The sequence below is a fragment of the Rhodamnia argentea genome, chromosome 3 (assembly GCF_020921035.1).
Source record: "Rhodamnia argentea isolate NSW1041297 chromosome 3, ASM2092103v1, whole genome shotgun sequence".
Classification (NCBI taxonomy): domain Eukaryota; kingdom Viridiplantae; phylum Streptophyta; class Magnoliopsida; order Myrtales; family Myrtaceae; genus Rhodamnia; species Rhodamnia argentea.
In genome coordinates this window covers 32,569,154-32,594,639 of record NC_063152.1, presented here as the reverse complement: position 1 = coordinate 32,594,639, position 25,486 = coordinate 32,569,154, and the positions used below count along the sequence as shown (strand labels likewise).

General features: G+C 41.6%; 2 protein-coding genes and 1 long non-coding RNA gene across 7 annotated transcripts; 1 reads left to right on the top strand and 2 right to left on the bottom strand.

Moving 5' to 3' along the window:
• The first annotated feature begins 3,472 nt into the window (after positions 1-3,472).
• LOC125314200 lies at positions 3,473-25,437 on the top strand. The gene is made up of 3 exons (XR_007197752.1): positions 3,473-3,483; positions 15,281-15,291; positions 25,311-25,437. It is a non-coding gene; the product is annotated as an uncharacterized LOC125314200 (long non-coding RNA).
• On the bottom strand, positions 5,093-7,091 carry LOC115754667 (ethylene-responsive transcription factor CRF2-like). 2 transcript variants are annotated; one of them, XM_048275746.1, is made up of 2 exons: positions 5,570-7,091; positions 5,093-5,539 (listed from the first exon to the last, which is right to left on the bottom strand). In XM_048275746.1, exons 1-2 carry the CDS (start codon positions 6,272-6,274, stop codon positions 5,258-5,260), a joined length of 987 nt encoding a protein of 328 aa, XP_048131703.1. In that variant the 5' UTR covers positions 6,275-7,091; the 3' UTR covers positions 5,093-5,257. The 2 variants fall into 2 exon arrangements, with proteins under 2 accessions (XP_048131703.1, XP_030549622.1); XM_030693762.2 differs by having other exon boundaries at positions 5,093-7,091.
• Positions 19,159-23,739, bottom strand: LOC115754669 (ubiquitin-conjugating enzyme E2 28). 4 transcript variants are annotated; one of them, XM_030693768.2, is made up of 5 exons: positions 23,622-23,739; positions 23,408-23,516; positions 21,004-21,131; positions 20,361-20,465; positions 19,159-19,705 (listed from the first exon to the last, which is right to left on the bottom strand). In XM_030693768.2, the coding sequence occupies exons 2-5, from the start codon at positions 23,475-23,477 to the stop codon at positions 19,562-19,564; spliced, it is 447 nt and encodes a 148-aa protein (XP_030549628.1). In that variant the 5' UTR covers positions 23,478-23,516; positions 23,622-23,739; the 3' UTR covers positions 19,159-19,561. The 4 variants fall into 4 exon arrangements, with proteins under 4 accessions (XP_030549628.1, XP_048131705.1, XP_030549629.1 ...); XM_048275748.1 differs by having other exon boundaries at positions 23,408-23,495; positions 23,622-23,682; XM_030693769.2 differs by lacking the exon at positions 23,622-23,739 and adding an exon at positions 23,016-23,067 and having other exon boundaries at positions 23,408-23,531.
• Positions 25,438-25,486: the final 49 nt, after the last annotated feature.

The window sequence follows — 25,486 nt, the reverse complement described above, 5'->3', positions numbered from 1 at the left end:
GTCATAAAAAGGATCGACGGTTGATTAATGGGGAAAAAGAAAAAGAAAGAAATTCCACTTTTTGTCTCGCTCTTCTTATCCGCAACATCGCTCGAGCCTTTCCACCCTTTCTTTCCCTGTCTTTCCACGATCGACGCTACAAAGATACAAGAAGCGATTACGATGCATCTACGGAAAATTCTCGAGAATGATGATTGTGATTTGTTCTTTTCTTGGGGAAGGAAATGGGATGGAAACGGAGATGGGGGGGTGAGTCTTGGCAGACCTGGAGGAACGGGGAGGGCGGCTAAAGAAAAAAAAGGACCACCGAGAAGTCGAATCGCATAGTCTTTGAAGATCCGGAGTGGCGAGATTTTGTGAGATCGATGTCGTCGGGTTTGCTATGAACTTTAAATTGAGAGATGAAAGCGTGGTTCGATATTTACGGAGAATATCTTTCCGGAACTAAGTTCTCTCTTTGAATGCGGTTTCGGAGGGTTTCAGGAGCTGTAGAGTTGAAACAAGACGAGCAGCACCCACGTCTCCGTCCATCCAACTTCATCGGTGCATGCAAAGTGTTGTTGTTCCTTAACTTATCTTCTAAAATGGCCACGATCCTCGAAACGCGTACGTTGAAGAATCGTCCAAACATCGCTTGACAACAGATCTGGTCTCTATAAGATCTTTTTTATAAACATGTAGCGCCTCTTTAATTATCCGATCGCTTCAGTTTTTGATTGGACAACCTAAATGTGGCATCAGAGCCAGTACCGTCTCGTTCCTATCCTAATTTGACGCCCACGCCCGGACCAAGGTCGGGCCAAAAGCAAAGGTCCCATGTTTCTAACAAAGTACGTCGTAAGTGAGCACATGGCCAAATCTTTTGATGAAAGCGACGCATCATGTCCCGGTGGGTACCGTCGCGGCGATCTGGTTTGTTTGTTTCCACAAGGTGGGGCGTCCAGATACTACCGTGCACTGAAAGGACGCGCATGGACCATTTAGATCATGTCTAGAGGCGCAAGTTTTCGTGGGGTTATCGCTCCCTTCGTCCATTTTCGTTTCTATCTTTCCAGCCGTGTCGACGACTCGATTTGCCCCGTCTCGTAAATAGATCTCGAGTCCGATTCCTTTCCCTCTCCTTCTCCTTCAACTTAGGGTTCGAAACTAACGATCCAATCCGCATCGTCTACCAAACTTTGCGACATACTTGATTTCGGCCGCGGTTTATTTTCGTGGGTGATTCGATTAGGTATGGAGTTTTGTGCTGGCATTCCGCACCAAAGACCGAGTTCCTGATAAAGTCAAATTCAGTCGTCCATTTCGAGACTAGGATTTGCTATTAGGGTTTACTTCCTTATGAGTTAACCCTTCTTCATAATTACCCAATGAGAGTTAACCCTACTTCATAATTACCCAATGAGGATTGAGCCTAAGATTTTTCCCGAAACTAAACTGGTGAGAAAACCATCCAAGATCGGCAGATCTACAAGCAAGTAACAAGATGCCCGGCAGCACACCGTCAGTGGCACTCGATTGAGATTGACGACACTTCGTACATTTAGTTGTACTATCGAGAGTGCAACTAGTCCACATTCGGCCGATCAAGCATTGCTTAGGGAAAAATTATTTTCTTGCTAGCATCGTGTCGCCTGAAAAAGAAAAGACGCCCCGATCATATCGTTTCGCCGTGCTCGTTGTCCATTTCCAGACAGTCGATCCTCAATTCGATTCGATTAAAGGTGTGAATAAGACAAAGCCCGCAATCACTCTTCTCAATGCTCCTTCAATATGATAGTGACATCACATCCGAACGAGGTTACCCATATTTTACGATGGTATGTCATAAATGAATTCCTTAAATTTTAAAAGTGGGTCATAAATAAGTTTTAAATTTATCATAAATGGAATAATTAAGAAAACTATTTAAAAATTTTTTAACAATTTATATTAGATTTTGATATTGAAGTGTTTTAACATTATAAGTCGGATTAGATAAAAGTCACCAGATTTGTATAGCATAAAAATAAATTAAAACGAATTAAATGAATCAACATGATTTAGGTCATATTCGACTTAATTCATCCGTTTGACACTGCTATTCATCCCACAAGCCAAAAAGAAACCGATCGACATAAATACAAAATAATGGGGACGTTGTAAATGGCGCGTGAGGTAAGAGCTCAGATCAGCCTAAACCGCAGCGATTGGCCTCTTCGTCGTGTGTGGCGGGAACCTGCAGCCTGCAGGAGCAACCCCCCCCGGACGCCGACACGCGAGGCCCAAAAAGTTGCGGCGGCGACGGCGCCTGGCGGAGGCTTTTTCGGCCAGGCGGAACACGTGTGGACCACTCCGACGCAACGTAGCGTAGGGGGGTGATTTGATTTTTTTAGGGTGGCTGTTGAGGGGTTGCGATGTGGGAGTAGCTCTCGACCAGAAAAAGAGGGAGAGAGAGGGAAAAAGCGTACGGATTTCTGCTGCTACTGCTCGCGGGTCGGCTGTGCGGGAAGCATAATGAAATGGTTTGGTTTGGGGGTTGAGTCCCTGCTCTAAGGTACAGAACAGAGTTACTCCAAAGAGTAAACGTACAAGTAAACAAAGACATCACACAGCACAATAATTCATGATAAAATAAAATAAAAACCAAAACATAAATGTACCATTTGTATCGACGCGTGGTTTCAGGATGAAAGTTGATGAGCATAGGTAAATAATCGAAGTCTGGATCGACCATCACTGTATCTCGTATACCGTTCGTCGTGTCGCGGATCGTATACGAAATAATCTTTCGATAGATGATCCGTCAATCGTTGGTGTCATGCTATCATGTTGAAAGTGGAAATTATGTCCAATTTTTTTTTGTGAAAGTGGAAAATGTTTTGTTAATTATAAGCAGTTATGATTAAATGGTGAAATAATGAAGAGAGATGGAGAAGGGAGAGCGGTAATGGAAATGAAGTTACTTGGTGTGGGAGAAGACCTTTGGAGTTGCCGATCAAGCAATATGGCTAAAAGTAACGTAAAAGCTCTATAAATTCTCGATTTTCCTATGCTTTCTTATTGTACGTTGATAGACTGGATTTGATTGTACTGATCTTACACGTGCCCGCTCGATACTTTCGGATGCAATCGTTACCGAAGCACGAGCTATGCAAATCATGCACATCTAACAACTTAAGTTTTTTAAACAATTAACAGTGATCTCATAAAATTTCATATAGTATCATAAATTTTTAGTTCAAATCTTTTCGGGCCTTATTTACCTCTCCAATTATGTATTTCCATGTCGTGTTTGGTAGAAGATAGGAGATTCCAATTTATCCGGTCCGAGTTCCCACTTCGCTTCTCGTAACGGCGACGGGAAGATTCAAATAACAAATCGAATGCTAATGCTGATTGCTCTAATGTGTTCCTGAACGGAAATTCTGGAAATAGAAGCCCCACGTCGGCCCCACCCTACGACCGGCCACCGGCGGCTGACATCTATTTCCCGATTCGGGCAAAGTAGACTATGGTTTCGGATTTTTGTGTACCTTTCGCCTAGGGACAAAGACCAACGACAAACATTATGCGACGGTTCCTCCATCCATCCTCCACCATCCCCATCGCGACACGAGACAGTCTGACATTTCGCCACACACTCCCCACTCTCTATTGGCAAGTGGGTCGCCAATTTTGCCATATCTCTTTTCTAGTAGAAAGCCACTCCTCTCGTTTATTACACTCATGTCTCCCCCTTTTTTAAATTATCACATCTATCCTTTTCACCCCTAATTTTGTTTCTTCTCCTTTCAACCATGTGAAGATGTTATGCGGATAGACTGGGATTACGATGAATCGACCCACGTGCGGACAACCGTGCGCTCGGGACCGCTCGCCTCGCCCAAGTTTCTGCTCGCGTTTTACTTGTTTCGTCGTGTTAATTGACAGCATGCTCAACCTTGAAATTTACCTACCTAGTGTGGCGTTCGCCGTGCACATAGGATAGGAGAGAAATGTCGAATTCACCACAAGCAAGACAGCTCTCTCGTAGGTGCCGACAATCGATCAGGATCGGTTGAGTTAACCTATAACTGAAGGCGCAGACAACCTCATGTTCCACTCCAATCCGCGTTTTACTTAGCTCGTCGTGTTAATTGTGCTGCCTTTGTCCATTCCTCACGACATCTCCACTTTGCTCCTCGGGCTTCAATTGTCCTGGCTGCTACCGGCTACCCGTAGTACGGGTCACAACTACGCAATTCCACCCCGCTGGCTTCCACCTGGATCGCACCGCGAATTGCCACGCGGCCTCGTCAAGATTCTTCCTCCACCAACAACTCTCCCCACGTCGTTGAATCTTCAAAGCATAATCAAAAAATATCTCCTGATCTTTTTTTTACCCCCTGAGCCATTTATGAGATTTAAATTGATTCTGATGTTTTTTTTTTCTTGTGGGTCGGAGATTGCGATGTTTTAAACGGAGTAATGTTTTTTTTTTTTTTGTCAAACGGAGTGATTTGAATGGGCACACGAGAGGCCAGCAACCCGTCTCTTTGATACATGTATTTGGCGCACACAAAAATGTGTGTGCAATTTTAAAAAAATGTGGCCGGAAAAATTGATACCTTCGGGAAACAACCAACTTGATTAGCGTAAACAGGGCAGCTCCTAGCTAATTGTTCAAGCTGCTAAACATTAAAACAAAATTCAATGTTACCGAAGATATGGGCTTGGAAAAGCTCATGCCTAGTTTGATCGGTCCTTCATCCTTCCTTTTAGGCAAAACCCCTAAATTTATGGCTCTCCGACCGTGTCGGAAAAAAAGCAGGTCGCGACAATGCTATTAAAAAACAAAAAGACCAAGCAAAAAACCAAAAAGCTTTCTTCACATGCGCTTCCTATCACGTGCCACGGTCAAAATGGCTAGTGTAGAATCGTACCATAAGGGAAGGTCCGAAAGTGGCATTGGAAAAATATTAGTGGAATTTAATCTTTAATTTAATTTACATTTCTACATTTCTAATTTGCATTGGAATTACTGCGTATTATAACTTGAAGCCAATCAAACATCGGCACGCGGATATGATTTTTCAAACTTACACTGCTAAAATACCGAATAAAAAGAAACCAATTAAATAAATAAACAAGGCATCCGCAACATATGTGCCCGAGATACAAAACTTTGCCACAAAATCAGAATTCACATAAGAGAAGCATCGAAAACTATTGTATTTCTCTTTTTGTGATTTTTTGCATCTTTTTTTCTCAATGTTTTTCTTTTTTTTTAAAAAAGCTCTCACATGGCGACAACAGGATCCGACCCGAATATATCCCCAATGTCGGGAAAATGATCGTTGAAGTTCCAATTCGAGAACCCGAACCCGAGCCCCAAATCATCGCCGAGGTTAGCTAACAAATCGTCCTGAGTGTAGTTGTCCATCAGAACTCCGTCGCCGAAGCTGGAGAACGCGTCGAATAGGCCCGAGCTGCAGCTCTGGAAATCGAAGATGTCGTCCGGCAAATGTAAATCGAACGGCGAGCGGTGGGAGGCCTCCGAGAAATCCTCGGACACGCACGACTCCTTCGTTGCGTCGATTGGTGAATCGGCTTCCTCACTGGAGACGCCCCGCAGCACTGATGTTGGAGAAGAGACGAGGCGGGACGAGTCCGCGCCGGACGCTGAGCTCGAGCTGCTCACCGTCGCCGTCGCCGTCGCCGCAGCTGCAGGCCGTGGCAGAGGGAGGCGGATACTGTTCTTCGGCAGCGGCGGAATAAATTGTGCTGACTGCGGCGGCGTAGAAAAGTTGGTGAACGCGTCAGGTCCGCGCAGCTGTATCGCGGCGTTGTCGTAGACCATGGCCGCCTCTTCGGCCGTTTCGTAAGTTCCCAGCCACAGCCGCACGCCTCGCGTCGGGTCTCGAATCTCCGCCGCCCATTTTCCCCATGGCCTCTGCCTCACGCCCCGGAATTTCTTCCCGCCGCCGCAGCCAGCGGACACCTTCAAGTCGCGGCGACCGACTGGAACCGCGGACTTCCCGGAGGGCTTGTGCCGTTTGGCCTTCACTTTCCAAGCGCTGGCGTCTCCATCGCTACCGGACTGCAGAGCAATCTCGTGAACGAACTTCTTGATTCGCCGGCGGGGGAGCAGTTCAGCCTCTTCGTCGCTGGAGGAGTCCGTGGCGTCAGCGTCCGTGTACGATATCCTGAGGACTCTGGGGTTCATTTCGGGTCGGCTTTTCGGGCTATTGAGATGGTCGGGTCTCGCGAGCTTGGTGTGAGTGCAGTGTTCAGTGAACTTGATAGGAGGCATCATTTCACAGAAAATTTGAATTAAATCTTGATTTTCGCTGTTGCTGACATCCAAAAGCGAAGAAAGAGACTAGAGAGAGAGAGGGAGGGGGGGTTGGAAGATTGCAGAGATATTCTTCAAAGATATAAAGATGACAGAGAAGAGTCGAGGGAGAGAGGGAGGAGGAGTTAAAAGGGGAAGCTTGAAATGCCCAGAAATGGCTTAAAGGGGATCGAGCGACCCTCCCTAGAATAAAGCAAAAACCCAAAAAAATAAAAATAAAGATAAGGCAATTTCAAAGAAAGTAGACCACGAAAAGCACTAAAGCAGTGGGATAGCCAGAACGAAAAAGAAGGGTAGAAGAAGAAGAGAGTGCTGCGTGCGGTAGTAGATAGTGACGAAGACCGAGACGAGCAAGGAAAAGGAGAGAAAGCGGTGGTGGACGGTGTGTGAACAGGAGGAAAACCGGTGCGTGCTCTGCAAAAGAAAGGTGAGGGGGCAAAAAACGAAAAAGGGCAGGGGAAAGATTTTCCGGGAAAAAGATATGGCGAAGACGGAAAATGAATAGAAAAAGAAAAAAGACAGAGGGGAGGGAGACGGTCCGACGGAGACTGTGAGTAAGGTCTGGCCCTTTTAATGGAAATGGCGAAAGAACTGTCCCCGACACCTTGGCCGTATCAATCTCTCTTCGATCGCAGAAGCTCGATTTTTCCCACTTATGGAAGAAACCCGGCACAGCAAGAAACAGCTCGAATGCTGTCTCAGAGCAGAAATGGAAGAGGAAAGAAAAGACACTCTTTGCAGCGAGCGAGAGAGAGAGAGCTGAGTCGGAGCGGAATGAAGACCGAGTCCACCCGTTTTATAGGATCCCGCCAGCAACCGTAACCATTTAATAAGATAATTAATCTGCATTCAATTTTATTTTAATTATTCTGACCAAAAACAATAATAAAATCAATTAATCGCACAAGCATTTTCCTTCATTTCTTTTCTTTTTGTTTCCCTCGTCGTAATAAGAGAAAAAAGGACGCAGCGTAAGTTGGTAACTCCGGGTGAAATCCCCCCCACCCCGCCTTTCCGTCGGCGAAACGGAACGGAGGAGATATTTTTGGAGGCGCCGCAAAGTCTGGCCACGCGGATGGCGACACGTGGCCCCAGGGGGCCCGGCTCGGAGCCGAGCCTACCCCCGTACTGACTCAGCGTCGTCCCCTCCGGGGTCGAGATTCGGGGGGAGAGAGGAGGTCACGTGATCGGGGGGAGCGGAGAGGAGAGGTACTCTCTCACTCTCAGTCCTCGGTTTGACTGGGGAGTTACTGCGGGGGTTTAACTTGAGGGTTAAATGACAATTAAAGGCCTGCTCCTCATGTGGGGGCGCGTTAATTGTCCGTTAAGAGAGGGATTAGCCGGGGGAGGGGGAGGGGGCGGGCGTTTTCTGTCAAATCGGACCCCGGGTTCAAAATTTAGAAAGCCGTTATTTTTTTTTAGCGCGTGCTGAGCTGGCATCAGGCGGAAACATTGCCGACTTTTTTTACCCAGGTTTTTTGGACTGTCGGGTTTTCACAGCTGCGACAGGGATTAACGTGCGAAGGTGTGGGGGCCGGGGGGGGACCCACTCGGGCCCCTTCTCCCAACAGCCAACAGCCAACAGTACATTACCATGGCATGCTGCCCTCTTTCTCATGGCCACTTTTTTTGTTTTTTTTTTTCTTTTTTAATCTGTTCTAATTTCCAAAACATCGTGGTGGCCCTGGTGTTATACACCATCGACATCTTGAAAAGGAGGATTATTCGAAGCGACGCATGCTAAGTCTGTTAACAGATTTCTTTACACTTCTCATTGTACCGAAATTCGAACGTTTTATTCGAAACGAAATATGCTAATCGTTTTATGCACTGTCGATTAACTTGTGAGGTCTTATCGTACTTTGTGTTCTGACGGCAGCTACGTGCTCGAGGGAGGGCAAGGGGCCGCCCCGTCCTCACGTACCTTGCGAGCTCCGGGAGAGCATCGCGAAGGTAATCGGCGCCCCGTACACCGTGTGGTTTTCAAAAGGGATTTTGACTTTGCAGTGATGGATGCAGACTATGTCCGTTGAAGGAAGAAAGGTGGACTAAAACTTTCATAAAATGCTAACGTTTAGGGCGGGATTGAGAAACTTCGTGACATTGGGAACATGTTTTTTATTTATTTAAGAAAATGCAATAAGCATCTAGTGAAAATGACATATCTTTTTGCCTATTATATCGCATTTCATTAGAGAATAACACATTTTTCGTGTATTCCATTTCATTTCTTTTTTTTTCTGTTCTTGAAAATGTCGCATCATACAGAGACGGTGAACAATGTATTCTTCCTTATTTCTGCAAAACGAATTCTGAGTACTTGCACAAAAATTCGGATTTTAAACCTTCGTTTCCAATGACCCTTTTATACGGAAACTCGAACTTTTACTTATTCATAAACAAAAGGGAGAAAGCCCCCAAAAATCCTAAATTATATTAATTATGATGCATTTATCCCAAATGCTTTTTTTTTTTGTGACACAAAAAATCTCAAACTTATACTAGTGTGACATATGCCTACAAATTTAAAATTTTTGGTGTAATAGAAAAATAAGAAAAATAGTTCGAGGTAATTGCATCATACGAATAAAAGTTTGGGAACTTTAGTGCCACAAAAAAAAAAAACTTTGAGTAAATGTGTCACACTGGTACGAGTTATGGCTTTTTGATGTCATAAAAAAAATTATGATAAATGTGGTACAATGGGTATAATTTCGGGCGTTTTGGTGGTTTTTTCTCTTTAAAAAAATACAAGAAAAAGGCTATAATTTCAGCTTATTTGATGCATTTAAATGTTTGCCCTCCCGATTAGGATGCAAAATTCAGGAAACGAAAAGAAAGAAAAGAAAAGAAAAGAAAGGTGATGAGTGGGACCTCCATCGGTTCATTAACGGCCGAAGCTAGCTAAAAAACTGACAGAACCGGGGCCTATTGTAATTGTAGGGTTTCAATATCATCACGTGATCCATTGTTTTCTCATGCACGGAGGGAGTCGTGTCGAGGAAAAGAGTGGCCATGAATTACTTCATTTATGTTCTAACCAACATTAGCTGTCCCCCTCTTCCCTAGCTATCAGACGGGGACGGGCGGCGTCAGTCTAGCGGGCGAGGCTGCGGAGGCGGTGGCCAGCGGGCGGGAAGAGGCGGCGGCGACGGCACCACTTGGGTGTCGGGGCTCTTGGTAAGAGCTTCCGTTTTTCGAGTAACCTTGTACTGACCTGAAACAATCGGTAAAACAGTTTTTTTTTTCACTGTGATAAAAGCAATGAGTAATTATTAAAAATGCCAAAAATTGGTAGGTTTTATTTCTCAGATCACATCGTTGAATTTCTTCCTCTCTTTTTTTTTCAGCACGAATTCACATTTATAGATTGCTTCTGAAACGTCGTCGTCATTAGGTTGCGCAATTAAATGCGAAGCAAAATATTCCACTTCTTGTTTGTTATGTGCATCAATGTGGTTCTTTATGCCATAACAAGAACACTGGCGTCCGCATTAAATAACCGTTAAGGAAAATGGAGTTCGAACATTGATACACGGCCGTACCATCACAGATTTTAAATCAATATTGATTTTTGGAACAATTTGGGAAATTTTCTATTCATTTATTGTCTCTTCTAACCGCAGGCGTAGTCGTCCTTAAAAAAAAAAAAAAAAGAACTTTGTGGGATCACTGAGGTCGGGAAAGCTTCGAATTCAAGACATCTCACTATAGCACCATGAAAAGTTTTGTGGAACCGTCTCGTTAACCGTTCGAAAAGTTTAAATTGTTTGAGAAATGCGTAATTTTTCATGTAAATAACCTAATAATTTTCCACATGAAAAAATGGGGATCAAGAAGGGAAAACGGCCTACCTTTTCCTACGAATTCAAATTTCGAAAGGTCACTCGTGTCCCCGTTTTATTTAAAAACATAACTAAATTCTATATATATTTGCTTTGTTAGCTCCTCGTGAACGTAAGCGACCCTCTTCCTCCACATGCATAAAAGAAGACTTTAGTGAGACCCGACTAGGTGCCGAGCGGGATTTTTGTAAGCGATCGTTTTCAAGAAAATATTTTCAAAATATTTATTTTTCGCGAAACAAACGCACCCTTCGGTAACGTTTATCTCGGTTCAATGATTGGGTGATAGGTACGTGCAAATTAGAGGTAGTGCTATACCATCCTATAACCCCAAAATATTGTTATGGACGGCCGAGTGGCCGTATGTACATACATACGGCTATACCAATACCATATTGATTCATAACATGAGGGACGATAATCAAAACATATAAACCGAAAAAGTAAAGTTGAACACATAATTTTTTTATGACCTATACATATACATATGAAATGGCAATGAAATTGAACAACGTGTCAAACAAAGGAAGCCGACCCTCTTGTTCTCTTTGATCTGATTGGATTTGTCCATTTTAGTAAAGTCCAAAGAAAGGTTAGAGAAATAATTCATTGGGTGGAATATCACTAAAGCTCACCTTTTTTTTTTTTCTTGTTTTATTTCTCGAATTTTTTAATTTCCTTTTTTCTTGTTTTATTTTCCTAATTTTTTTAGTTGGAATGAAGCTGACCGGTGAGGAGTTTTATTTTGTACTCGAACGACACAGGCCAATTCTTGGTTTTAGTTTAAATGATTCAAATGTGGGTTTATTGCTGTTTATGGGATGTTGTCCTTTTTCTTTGTAAGAGGCAAGGATCTTGAGTTTAATGTTGATGCCACGATACTCCTAGCAAAAGCAATAACTAATTTTTCTTTTCTTTTTTGGGTACTCATGTAGATACTCCTCCAATGACTTTGGAATATCTGTTGGAAGGTTTTTGGTAAAAAAACATGTCAACAATCAAAAGAGGGAAAAAGAAAAAAAAAAATCAATATGGCTCGCACTGTACGGCTTCGCTAGCATACTACGCTACATTAATTCGACTGCGCTTTAGAAATGATCGAATCGTTTCGCCGATGTTTTAGCATCCATCGAGACCAGCCTATTACTAAGTGTTAGAGGTCTCAATATTTAGGACCGACCCAATACTCTAGTCCAAGATGTGGTGCCGTTTCTAGCAAATAGGGTTTCGTGAGCGTCATTTCTTAACCGAGGAACTCAATCGATGCAAAAACCACGACTTGTCGAACATAGCTAGGTCTTGGCTCATATAAGAACAATCGAAGACTTTTTCAGGAATCAGGTCTCATGAGATTTTAGAGATGCCGATCAATAATTGGTCAAACCGAGCCCTCATAAATATTGTACTTTAGTCCGTCTAAGTTTTGGCTAAATGAGAAAAGATACAAAGTCTTTTTGGGTGCAGCTGTCCCCAAGCTGTACATGCCGCTTTGGACTATAATCAAAGTTTGTATCATTCGACAACGTTTCGTGCTTGGAAGCTAATATTTATACACTTCCCTAACTGAATGAAGACATACATCCTGTCTTGAATTAATTCCATGGATGGAGAGGTTGCAATTCTTCAAATTGGTGAAAGCGGCTTCGAAAATGACTTTCTTGGACGTCGACATGCTTAAGAGCCATCAATTATCGTCCCCCCTAATTTTTATAATTTGTCTCTAGCCATGAGTTTTTTCCTCCTTGGGCCAAGTTCATATATGTGTCTGGATACTTTAATTTTGTATTCCATATTGGTATAATGAAGTTAACGTGTCCATGAATTTTTTTTTTTTAATCGTGATCATGAACATGTATGCACTTAAGAGATAATCAGTGTAGACAAAAAAAAGCATACGACTCGACATATAATATCTGGGCATGTCCTGGTTTCAAATCTATGAAACCCTTGTGTATCTCTGGATACGTGATCAATGTTGGGCCGTCGGGTCACGCCCTTGCAATCAGACGAGGGCGGAAAAACGAAGGTCTCTTAAATGGGTCGACAGCGGTCCGCAATTCTCATATACACCCCGCTGTAGAGTTTATAAAATAGGCACAAATAGCCCAAAGACTTAAGATGTTCGGATAACCCGAAGAGATATTTTCGGAACTTTTTCATGTTTCTCCACAAGAGTATTATTATCTTTTTTTTTTTTTTTTGCTTCTAATTATTGTTAGCCGTTGTCATTATTCATTTTGCTTTGAATCAAGAGCGTCGCTTTACCCCGGAGAAAATGGGGCGAAGATAAACTAATAAAGATTAAAGATAATCAACATCTATAAAATCACTAGACAAAATAACTTATAGCAGACTTTAGGGGAATATGTTATAGAGGCTAGAAAAAGAAAATAATAATAATAACCGCAAAAAAAATAAATGAATAAAAATTTCACGAAGAGCCGCGTATTTTGAGATCCGATGGCTTAGGAAGAGCTGCGATTTCCTCTTGCTTGGATTTGCGCAGAATCAGAAAGATAAGAGCTGTCATCCAATAAGACAGCTCAATTTTCTTTTTTAAATCTCATTTTTAAAATGCTTCTCGAACTTGGTTGAAAAAAAAAAAAAAAAACAAGCGGAAGAACTACATAGGATTCGACAAAATACCTTCAGAGGCATTGGTCCGAGCTCAATTTTGAACAATGCAATAATTTTGTCTTTGTTTCTGGAGATGCGTAATCCCAAATATGTACATTCATTTCCCAAATAATTGTTTTGGGTCAGTTTCCCAGATAATTAATATAAATAATAAATAAATAATTTTAATAGTGAATTTTTTTGTTTTTGTAATTCTATCAGATTTCCCAAATAATTAAATTGGAGTCAAATGTGAATATAAATCGACCTCATTAGAGAGAGAGATAGGGAGAAGTCAATGGTGGCATCAAGCCCCGAGACGCCCTTCTTCGAGCCACTAAACGAAGAGGGGAAGCTCATTATTGTTTTTTGTTTGGATTATGTGCTAATTAGGAATAAATCAAGTATTAGTGGACATAATTAAGTCGGGAGCACTTAGTCGCATATGCCTAGGTTTTGGGTTATTACCATTTTCCGATGCTAATTGGCTTATTTATTTATTTTTATATAGTTGTTGTGGGAGAAATTAGAGGTTGGTGGGGGAGAGAATCACCATGTTTGTCCAATGAGAAGGCGAGTATGTGATTAATCGCTTTTTAGAGAAGTTTGGCTTTACTAGGTTTAATCGGTGGCTTGCCATTGCGGTAACTCTGTTGGTGCCATATGTGTTTTCATAAAAGATGTTGTAATGGGAAAATATAGATTATTTCGGAAAAAAAAGAAGAAAAGGAATTAATGGGTACAGATGGGGAGGAATTGTGTTTCAATTTAAAAGTTGGGCAAACTAGTTGCGGCGTTGAACTTTATAACTCGTCTGATCTTTGCAATCATGTCCTTCCATTACCCGCCGTTACTTACCGGCCAACATTTCTGACATGGTAAAAGGATGTCATATCGGATGTGTTGATGATTATCAATAGAAGATTAGCAATACCTTTTTAATAATGAGAATTCTGTTTGGAATCTTTCAAACGAAAGCCCGAGGTTAAAATACCTACTTTTTTACAACTCTTGTTTTTGTTTTTTTTTTTTTCCAATTGAGTCTCTTATAAATCATTTGATTTTTACAACTAAATCCTTTTGTTACTCGCCACCATTTTCTGCTTCTAGTTTATAAACTCGCCTTAAAGGTAAGAATGAAATGAAAGTTTGACTTGTAATCATGAAATCGACACACCTTCTCATGTACCGATAGGGTTACTTCACACGAATCTCTGTTGTCGATACACACTATGGAGATTAAACGGCACACGATAAGACCGATATATATATTGTCATTTTCCTTATAAGCAGGTGAAAAAATTAACAAATTCTAAAAAAACATTTTCATCCCGAGTTTAATTTAGTCGTACTGCAAATGAGCAACATTTGCATTGATTAAAATCATGTTATAAAAAAATAATATATATAAATCAAAAGAATATTATATTTATTTGATCCAATATGATGTAATACATAATCGTATATGCGATATATACGATAACTAATTTATATCTAACTCGTTATATCATTGGTTGACTAGCGAAAACTCGGGAAACGAGTGAAAAATTAAAGTGTTTTTGTGCAGGTATAACACATCACATGTTTCATACGTGTGTAATATATTGTACTCCCAAAGAACATTTAATTTTGTAAAATAACATAGTGCGAGTATTTTATCGATCGAGCCGTGAACTGGATTGCTATGCTTTGATAGATTATAGGTCCATCGATCAAAGGAAATAAGGATAACCAAATAAAAGAAAGATAAAAGAATATTCATGCTTCGTTTATTTCGAAAAAATGGTTTCTTAAAAATGATCGTTATAGTCGCTTGAGATAATTAATTAAAGGAAAATATTTTCACTCTTGACAACAATTTCTATCTAAACATTTTCATTGATAATGCAAATATTTTTCGGCTATTCATTTTTTTCGTTTCAATACGAGCAATCATTTTAGAAAATGTGTTCCAAATCATCAATTTTTCACAGAACAAATGGAGCCGGAAGTCGATTTAGGTTAACGATTAAGTGAAATAAATATTTATTTAAGTTTTTTTTATTCGCTGCGAGGCTTATTTAGTTGAAATATTTAACCGAAGATCGTAACTCGTAAAAGGGTTTAAAAAAAAAGAAGGAAAAAGGGAGAAAGAAAGAAATAGAAATAAAGTATGCAGCCATTTAAATTTATGTCGAGAGACGAAAGCCGAAGCCGAAGGGGGCCCCGCTTCATGAGGCCTGTTTCATTGGTTTTCAAAACGGCGACGTCTTTGCGGAGACCGACACGTTTCGTCGGTCACGCGAGCCTCACATGGCTGTCTGATTTATTGCACGTTCGTCCGAGCTCTTCACTCGATGAGCCCCCTGGCCTGCATAGTCCATGTGCATTGAACCCGTATAGCGAAGTCTCAAACTCGTCACCTTTAATTACACAGAAATAAAAATAAATATAGAAAACGTGTTAGAACCCGTTTGATTATGTTAAGGAAAAGGTTAAAACGAGTTGTTTTTACGATACTTAAAAGACATATTAATCGTACTTTTGAAATGTGCAAATCGTTGTTTTCAATGGTCTAATCTAAATTAGTGCCGTTGAGATACTCACTTATAATGAAAATGTATGTAACGAGAGCAAACACCGGAAACAAAGTATGTGTTAAACTTGAACATCTGGTTTTGGACAATACGATGCATATAAATTGTCGGGTCATACTTTAGAACAATGAAAATGGTATCCAAATGAGAAGGGTCGCGTCGGGTTTTGATTTAATATCTGCCGATAAAAAACAAACCTTATCAAAAAAAATAAATTAGAAGTTACAGCATTTTTCAAAATGGGACCCGACCCGACTGGTCCTCATTAAAAAAAAAAAAAACTATTGCCATGGCCTTTTTGTTTTTTGTTTTTTTTTTTGTGTGCTGCTTTAATGTTTTCTAAGACAAATTTTCTTTTTGGAAATTGGAAAGGGGGGGCGAATGGGTGGCGTATGCTTGGGGGAGTGGGCTGTAAGTTTCCACAAATTGAGGGTTGGAGGTCACCAAAACTCCGAGTCTTCCGTCAACCCTAATGACCTTGGAATGAATGTCCCTGTTGACTCCATTAAATGGTCGGTCCATTAAATTAGTTACTAAACTCATATTATACCCTTTTATATTTTTGAAATTAAAAAAAAAAAAAAAGGCCTTCTCTTATTTTAAATCGAGGTTGTCGTGCATCATGTCTCCCCTTGCTTCAAGCGAAGGGAAATCACGCTAGTGGTCGAGGCAATTTGAACTTTTAAATGGGGGGATCATCATAATGTTCTTCACTAGCTGTCAGGTCGGATCCGTTTGAATGGTCCCTTTAGAGACTCAAAGTCCATTGCTCTAGTTAGGGTTGTGTAACCGGAGCTTATGTGAGATTTGAAATAGGATTGAACCTATACGATTCTTCGCTTTGTTAAGTCGATTATGAGCGGAACATCGGTGTATTCGCACGGTACCGTTCCTGCAAAAGCTGGTTTCTCAAACTACCCGCAAAATCGCATTCGACATCAAATATTTCACGAGCAACCCATATGGAAAAAGCTGAAATGCATGGGAACGTGGCCCTCTGCTCTCCTCTCTCTCTCTCTGACAGCGTCGCCATTCATTCAATCCAACCCCTCATTTAAAATTTTTCTCTAACTGGAAAAGCGGGTGAAATGATGGACAAAATCATTAGAAATCACCAAAATGATTTGGCCTCCCGAACCAGGAATGATTAGAGAGAACCCATCCCTCAAAGGCCAAATCAGAATTGACCCCTCCCTTCCCCCCCCTCTCTCTCTCTATCTCTCTCTCTGACGTGGTGATTGGTCAGGACAGCGAGCCACGTCATCACGTGGTGGGGACAAATCCTAGTGGGGGGGGGGCAAAACCTGTCTTCACTAGAGACAAAGCCACGTCGTCATCGCGTACGTGATTAGCAACTTTAATTAAGCTAAACCAATTGATTGAGCTGAATCTAATTACGACACGAACTGGTGATTAAGTTGGCTTGGTTTTCTGGGGGTTGGTGAGCGTTCTCCTTCTCTCTCGCCAGACCGCCTATGGCTTTGAATCTCTCGAGAGCTTTACACGTGCGGTCCTTTTTTTTTTTTTTGTTGTCCGAACAAGCTGATTTTTAAAAAACGAAGAAGAAGTGTCAAGTTGGGAATGTGCAAACAAGGAGGGAACCGAACCGACGTTTGTCACTGGTGGATACATAAGCCAAAGGAGATGGAGTTAGGCATGAAAAGACTTGGAATCCAGTTGAAAATGCATGTGATGGTTCGAAAAGCAAGTCTTCTCGGGTGTCCGATGGGGCTCTATATGACTCTAAAAACTGAAACGAACGAACAAATTGATCATTTTGTTGTCGATTCAGTTCCTTTTTTTCCTTGAATAGCGACACGGCCATAATTTGAAAGCTGGGTATGTGATTTACGACCCGATAACTTGTTCCGAGCTTGTTGATTTTTATGTCACGAACAAGTAGTAGTAGGTCGAGCGGTGAATTTTATTAGTTTCTGGTGAGATTGATTGGAGTTTTCGAGGGGGATCTCAACAGAAAAGAAGGGGTTTAAATATATTGGTCAAAATGTGTAAAATGCAACAGTGTCGTTTATGTTTGGAGGGGCTAGGTAAGTTAAAGCTAAACCACGTACATGGAGGGCTGAAACTTCAAAGGAGAGCAGACACTGGGGTATAGGATTCGGTTGGGAAAGAGGCAGCCACTTGATAGCTTCGCTTCGAAAAGCCAAACGTGGGCTGAGATCCTAAAAGCAAAGCGCGTCAGAGACAGATTTCAGAATGAATAATGGTTTTTACTGATATAGAGCTGTTTGCCTAGGCATTAGGTTGTAGCTCTACCGATGTCTGTAATGAATACTAATGTCTTGTCCTTTGCGAGAGCACGAAAAGAATTCGTCATGTTTGAAATGTGCCGACCACATTTAATTCGATCCCAATCTAAATGCTCTGACGTCTCACCAAACCCCTCAAGAACTCATTCAAAGAAAGCACTAGATCTCGGAAAATTTGGGGCCTTTCTCTATTTTTTATTATTATTATCGTTATTATTATTTTTTTTTGCTCTTTCGATGTTCTTAGGTCTATAGTTAAATTACGATGTTCATTTTCCCCTCTTTTCTGCTAAGTAATGTTTGATTTGTCTGAGTAGATGAAATGCACATTTGTGGAAGAGCACATTGCATTAGAGAGGAAATAGGAGATTTACCAAGAAACCTGTAAGCATATTACATTTATGCCAATTAAGTCATAAACCTTTTAATCATGTCAATTTAGTTACAAAAATTTTCATGTTTGCCAATATAGTCCTCCCGGCCAATTTTGGCCAGAAATCGCCGTCGTGGACGCCACCCATCCTACGTATGCCAACATAATTTATTTATTTTTATATTTTTTAAATTTATTCTTTCCTTTTTTTACCTTCATTCTCTGCTGGTCGCCGAGCCTTGACGATGGCTAGCGACCGGCCAAAGGCAAGTACAAGCGAGGGACACCTCGCAAGGATCTTACGAGACGTGACCTTGCTAAAGGTTGGCCTCGCCCGCTTCGGGCGAGGCTATGCCGACCGACATCGAATCTAGCAAGGGCAAGCCTCGCCCAAGGCCGACGAGGTCCCATCTCGCCGGTTCCTAGCAAGGTGCCACTCAGCTCGGACCGCCAATATCCACATCAATGGTTGCCGGAAAAAATTAGCCGGATGGATTACACTGGCAAAACATAATTTAGACTCAATTGGCACAAGTAAAATAGGTTTAGAACTTTTTTGGTAATTTTTCAAAAAGGAAACTGCAGAAGAAACATCCGTTAAGGGCCAAGTATCGAAAAATGACAAGTGAAGAAATGGTCCTTGTTGGCCCCATACTGTCCAATTAATTTCTCTAGCACATACTGAAAATGAAAATCCTTGCGAAATTAGTTATGTGTTTCACGAAAAAAAAAAAAAAAACCTCAGCTCTCGCGTGCAGTCAGGAAAGTTAGCCAAAATCGGAGCGACGACACCACCGTCCCTTCTTTTGAAACTAAGATTTGAAGCGTAGGAGCTTGCTGGCTGATTCAAATAAGCCCATTGGACGATTCGAATCTATAAGCCCGATGGGGAGATAGAGAGGATCTGCTGATTAAACTTAGTTTATATGAAACTTCGGAAGTAGTATGAACATCTGCAAACAATGTCGATCAAGCAGTCCTCGTCCCGAGTCTCTTCTTTCGCATTTTACTTCCCCGATGAGTTCACTTTTCAAATCAGTGTCTGCTATAATTTGTCCATCGATTCTTCCTTTCGATTTTACTTTTGAACTTCCAGTCAAATTTGCACGGCAGGAAATTGACAACTGGAAAGACTAAGCGAGTTCGGGCAACATATCTAATATTCATAGATAAGCAATTCCTACAGTAATTTATAAAGCCGGAGCTAACTGTTTAGCAGATTTGGGGAAGCCACTTCACGTCCAGGAAATAGATGACCAAATTCCAATTGCAGTTTCCAAGCATGAAGTGAAGAGTGGTATTTGGACTTAAAAAATATGTTAATCGCAGTTTTAACTTAATCACTATGGGGGGAATTGAAACAACTATCCAAAGTCGGAAATACTTATTTAACATACAAACAATTGGAAAGCGGGAGAGCATTGAGTTGTCGGGAGGGTAATTTTTCAGACTTCGTTTGTTCTGGTCTAAGGATAGAGATGAATTGCACTGTTTCACTAACACATACAAACTGCAAGACCAAAGTCACAGAGACACGGAACCCTCCCTGAATCACACACAGCGACATCTTAAGCCATCGCATACTTCTGGGTCCAGCTTCTGGCAGTGGCCTCGTACTTGGCCCTGTCAGTCTTATACATGTGCGCAATTTCTGGCACCAGAGGGTCATCGGGATTCGGATCGGTCAATAGCGAACAGATAGAGAGCAACACCTGGAAATTAGAAATAAGAACCCTTTATCCACCCCCACTATAGAGGTTAACAGATGGCGATCACAAGAAAGCGATGTTAACACCTCGTAATATATAGATCCAAACAATTTATGACATTCTAGGATCCAAAGCAAGTAAATATGACAATCATAAGAGGAATCTCTACAAATTTTCACCGACCGACTTCCTTGAAAAGAATAAACCAATTGCTTTAGACTAGTTCTGAAGTCTTTGATCAAACTATTGGGTCTGTAGGAAAAGTCTTGTACAAAGGAGCATGAAACTACTTTTTGGCCATCAGGTAACAATGCAGTTTCCAGGAACTAAGTTGTAGTTAATAAAATTGTCTTTCAAGTATAAACGGGACAAGAAATACATTCAAAGTACAAGAGAACCAAGGCTAGAAATGCATCATCTCAAACAAGCTTTGACATTTATCACTGGAAATAAAAATCAATAGCTTCTTTCAAGTCATAGGCAAACAATGGCGGAACTTCAACAACTCAAATTTACCTTAACTAGGTGACTGTTCCAGCCCCACTAGACATTCATATAAAGTGGGAAACACAATTTTTCTATATTTTAATGGCCCTTAATTGATCCTACCATCCAAAAAAGATTAAATAACACAGCTCGAGAGTCTTAAAAGGTTCACCTTCGAAATGGTGAGGGCAGGGCTCCACTGCTCCTTCAATATGTCAAGGCAAATGCTACCGTTGCTGTTGATATTGGGGTGAAAGACTTTTGTCCTGAATGCAACCTGTGAAAACCAAGGAACTTATAAGCGACGACCTTGATGAAAAAATCAAGAAAACCTTGACAGAAATTGTACTAGCAGCGGCAGCAGCAAAAACAGAAAGTGGATGGAGTTCCTGTTCTACTAGACTACACTACCTTACCAGTGCGCAACACAACATATAATTACGACATCAAAGAGGAAATAATTCGAGAATTTATTAAGAACCAAGACTTTGTTAGATGGTGGTCAGATAGTTCCAAAGCATTGGAGACAGAATTTTTAATTGACGATAGGATAACATCTAAAGAAAGATTAGGTAATTACATGAAGAATGAGATGGTGAAGGCCCAAGGGAAGAGAGCAACGGGATAAGAGCCAAGACTTGTTAGATGGCTCAACTATGTGATCAAATCCTTCCAAAGCATTGGAGACGGAACTTTGGATTGACAAAGGATGGCAACATTAGATAATTACAGGAAGAATGAGATGGTGAAGGCCCAAAAGGAAGCGAGCAACATGGTAATGCATCACATCTTTCAGGTAGGTCACCCTTCAGTACCTTTGGTGGCTTAAATGGGTAGTCTGGTGGAAAGTGAATTGTAACAAGAAAGACTCCCCCAGCATATGGACTGTCCGGAGGACCCATAATTGTTGCTTGCCAGTGAAACATGTCTTCAGCAACTGGGCCTAAAAGGAAACAAATGATAACTCAGAAACATAAAAGTAATTTAGAGATTCATAGACGAAACGTACCGAGTAGGACTGCGGAATTTTTTATTTTAACAATAACCAGCAATGCCAAATGTCGCAAAAGAAGAAGTAGAATTAGTAAGACGTAACACATCTAGAAAAACAAATGACGCAACAAAACAAAGCCAAAAGGCAACAGCAATTTGTGTCAATTGCCATTCCAAGGAATGCTAAACAAGAAGCCAATAGAAAGCTACGGGGCTGAATCGGGTTGTTTTATGAATCATCTAAAACACCAAATAGAACTTACATTGGTATGGGAATCAAAAGATTTTTAAGCCTTTCACATCCAATTACACATTATACATTCTAGTCTATATAATCACACCTTCCACTTACTACTTCGAAAAATACACTTCATATCTTTTCATTTGTATGAGGAGCAAAACTCGGTATTGGCAACCTTTGTTGATGACACTCAACTATCCATTAGCCAAAGTAATACTCATTGCATCGATCGAGCTGATACCCATAGTTGCCCCCTATGCAAGGGATTCTTTTCCCTAGACACAATCACAAACAAATATTCAATCTTTTGTGACATGTGCTATCTTTTCCTCCCCTTCATCTACTTTTTCGGGTATCCACCAAAGACATGGATGATGACAAACAAGCAATTTCGCTATTCCAAAAGAGACAGTCAATGCCAATTTATCCCATGGTATAAAGTGTAATTCCTGAAAATATAGGATGCTCCATAACAGATGCAAAGCATAGGCTTCCCTATTTATAAAACCAGCCTTCGTATAGTTTAAACAGGTCAATGATCTTTCGTTAAACTTAGCTTATCGTGTTTGTCCAATTTTATAGAGTTCTTCATTATAATTGAGGCAAATTTCATGCTTCGTCACGCTTAACTCATATGGTCATTTTCCTAATTCTTGTAATCAATAAAAGCCTGAGATCAATTACACCAGTAGGCAATTAGCCAGTGGATGGAGGACACGGTTGGGGGCGAGAGATTGGAAGTTCAATCTCATGGCTTAATAGCCAAATAAAATCAGTTCATTTTCCAAATAAGAAAGGCACAATACCACAGAAGAACAGCGACAGCACCACAGACCAGGGTGCAGAGATCACTTTCCCAAATTAAAGAAAATGAAGCAGTTTGTGTAATTTCACTTCAAGAAACTGCTAATTTACAAAAACAGCGACATCATCCACTCTGCAGAGATGCTAAATGTTCTAAGTGCATGCAAATTTGAGTTTAGACATATGCCGAAGGACTTCCATGAAATATCAATTGCAAGGCGATTTGATCAGAAAAGTGTACCGACATTTAGAATTTGATTGCACAGTTAACATGGTCATTGTCACTGTGTCATATTGGCTGACAAGGGTGAAATTCTACATCACATCACATATGTGATTGCTAACTATTCTCAGTCACAGAAGGCAGGATGTATGTAGTTGATTTTTCATCTTACTTGACTACACATGAGAAGGGAAACAAAGTAACCAAGAGTAGCTACTTCCTCCACTAGCCAAGGGTGGAGCCTGCATGAAGTGAAGGCCGCAGAAATCATCTAGAATGTGATGCCGTGAAGCCCACACTGGGGCTTAGCTCATGGTGTATATGAGCTAGGTAAGCCAACTAGTACATTATCAAAGTATTATCTAAGTGATGATCCAAAATCTATTCGGATCGTAACTTTTCAGTTCACAGTGATTCCATCAACTAAAGAATAACATTAACGTAGTTTAACAATCATTTCCCAAGTTCAAATCTAAACAGAGCTAATCTCTGCCACTGATATTTCCTCCTGCTAGCATAAAACTGCCTATTGAACAGCACATTCTCTAAAGTTAACAAGGTTTTACTCTGGCTATATCTCATTCCTCCCTCTAGAAATGAGAAGTCCCGGACGAGCACCTGCCATAAAAGACGACCAAATAAGTAATACACAGTGCGGATCGCAATTTCGCGCAGTCAGACAGATGCATCAGCAGAGCTTGTGAACGTGAAATTACAAACGCTCCCGCATTTCCTACCTAAAGAGAATACACAGCAAGTAAAACTCGACCTCACTTCAAGCTACCAAGTCACGGAACCCGCCCTAACGCACGGTTATCCACAACGCTCGTGCACACATCAGCAACGCAGACACACCGCATCGCAAGGAACGAGTACCGGACACGCGAACCACAATGGAGGCGAACGGAATCGAGCGGATAGAGAGAGACGGGGAGAGAGAGAGAGAGAGAGAGAGTACCGGCGCTGCAAGAGGTAGGAGGATCCTTCTGGAGATCCTTGAGCTCCTTCAAGATCCGCTTCGACGCCATCGCCTCGACCGATAAACCGTATAACCGCGAGCGGCTGATCTCCACCAAAACAGAAGGTCTCTTCAGCTCATGCGCTCGCGCGACCACGCACTGAACAACAAGCGAAAGACGCAGAAGGAGAAGAAGTAGAAGAAGAGCAGGTACCTGGGGAGATCCTCCTGGTTATTCACTTATTGAGTTCTCCGATTGGGAGAGACGAAGAAGGAAGAAGGATGAGGAGGAGGAGGAGGAGGAGGTTACAGCGACCTTGGAAAAAGACCTCTCATGTAGAGAGAGAGAGAGAGAGAGAGAGAGAGAGAGGGAGAGCGCGAGGGAGGGAGATGAAGTGCAGCGTGACAGCGTCCTCTTTCACCAATTGGCCATTGGTGTGTTTTCTTTCTGTGGGCCCCGCCGCCTCTGGATTTTGTCCTTAATGTCCCATTATCTCTTTTCTCCACTTTCAATTTGTCTTCTTTTTTTTTTTGTGGGTGCACTAATAATAATTCAAGGGCTTTGTTGATAATTACCTTTTTTAACAGGAAATTACGTTTTTGTCCTATACTATTAAATTAATTCTTTGCCTAATCGCATCCGTGGACTCCGACGGTTTCTTGGAATTTCTCGTTGAGATGTGAGGCATTTCATTTTCGATCGATGATGATTTTGCCCACTCGCGGCTATAGGGCGTAGGCCTCTCAAAAAGGTAACGGAGACATGCCAAGGTTTCCAAATTGACCCTCGAGTTTAGCTTCATTTCTTACACATACCTAACGCATTAGATCGAGCTAGAGAGAGTGAGCTCATATAGATGTTGGCGACACAAGTCAAGATAGCCAGTCACGTTAGAGAGAGAAGGGAGAATCAAATCATGTTGCCCGATTGAGATGCGGTGGGCTCGATCGAATCCTCTTGAGATTAGGTAACCTCATAACTCAGGGCAATATATCCTAATTACTCGGCCATATGAAGGAAAACTAGTACAACAATCCATAGTCGTTTCCTCCCAAATAAATTCGAGCTCCTCGAGAAAGGAATTGAACCCATGGCCGTAGAAACCGAATCCCCAAAAACTTAAAAAAAAAAAAAAAAAAACTCCATTCGACAAGGAAAGGATTTTTCTTGCATTCGAAACAACAGAAGACTTGCAATCGGAGTGTTTCCCAGTTCTTAACTTTCGGGTTACTTGACTTACCATAGGATCATGCACCCCTCAATTTAACTTTTGTTTTGCGAAGAAGATCTGAACAAATAAAAGACAAAAAAAAAAAAAAAAAAAAAGACATTGCTGCGAAGACATCAGAAGGTAGCAGAGTCATCTTCCAGCCGCCGTTGGGGGTGGCCGCACCGTTGGTGCGCTCAGGCTGTGGAGATGCCACCGCCAACCCCCGCAGATACGTGCCGTGCAGGGATAGAGAGATCCAGGCAAGACCGCAGGCCCTCCCCTTGCCATCCCCACCGGCGACCGATCTCAACCTCAGATTACTTCCTCGCGAATCCTATGATTGGATTCTCTTTCTAATTTCGTACGCCGTTAAAGCTCTCATAATGCATATGAGAGTAATATTCACATGCAGGACTTACTAAACCCGAATTTCGCAGATAGTAATATTCAAACTCTTAGCACGGTCGCAGAAGCTGACGCTAGCTGGCAAGAAGTTCAAAAGAAGTGGTTGAGTTGGTGAGATCGTGGTGCAAATGGGCCAGGCCTAGATCGAGGCTGGCTTTGCTTGGCCCAGTCTGCCGGCCCGGCCCAGCCCAGAAAAAGAAAAAATATGGTCGGACCAAAAGTACTCGGATTCGGACTGGTTCGGAAACAAGAATGCCTGATTTGTTTTCGTCAGTGAGAGTCCCAAGAGGCATTCGGAGGATCATAACATCAACCTGAACGGAGGAAGAGAGTCTCCGGAATTCCAGCAACATTCTTGATAATGTTCTAGAGGTCACACGAATTGGAAAGCTCAGATTAATTACAAGACCAAAAGATTACGCGTGATCTGATCAATCCCAAGTACACATATCCAACACATCCC

Coding starts and splice junctions, on each gene's coding strand:
- LOC115754669 (XM_030693768.2), bottom strand. CDS start 23,477: ATGGCGTCGAAGCGGATCTTGAAGGAGCTCAAGGATCTCCAGAAGGAT. Junction 20,466..21,003: donor ACCCATTTAAGCCACCAAAG/GTACTGAAGGGT, acceptor TGGTTTTCACAG/GTTGCATTCAGGACAAAAGT. Junction 19,706..20,360: donor CTGCCCTCACCATTTCGAAG/GTGAACCTTTTA, acceptor TCTAATTTCCAG/GTGTTGCTCTCTATCTGTTC.
- LOC115754667 (XM_030693762.2), bottom strand. CDS start 6,274: ATGATGCCTCCTATCAAGTTCACTGAACACTGCACTCACACCAAGCTC.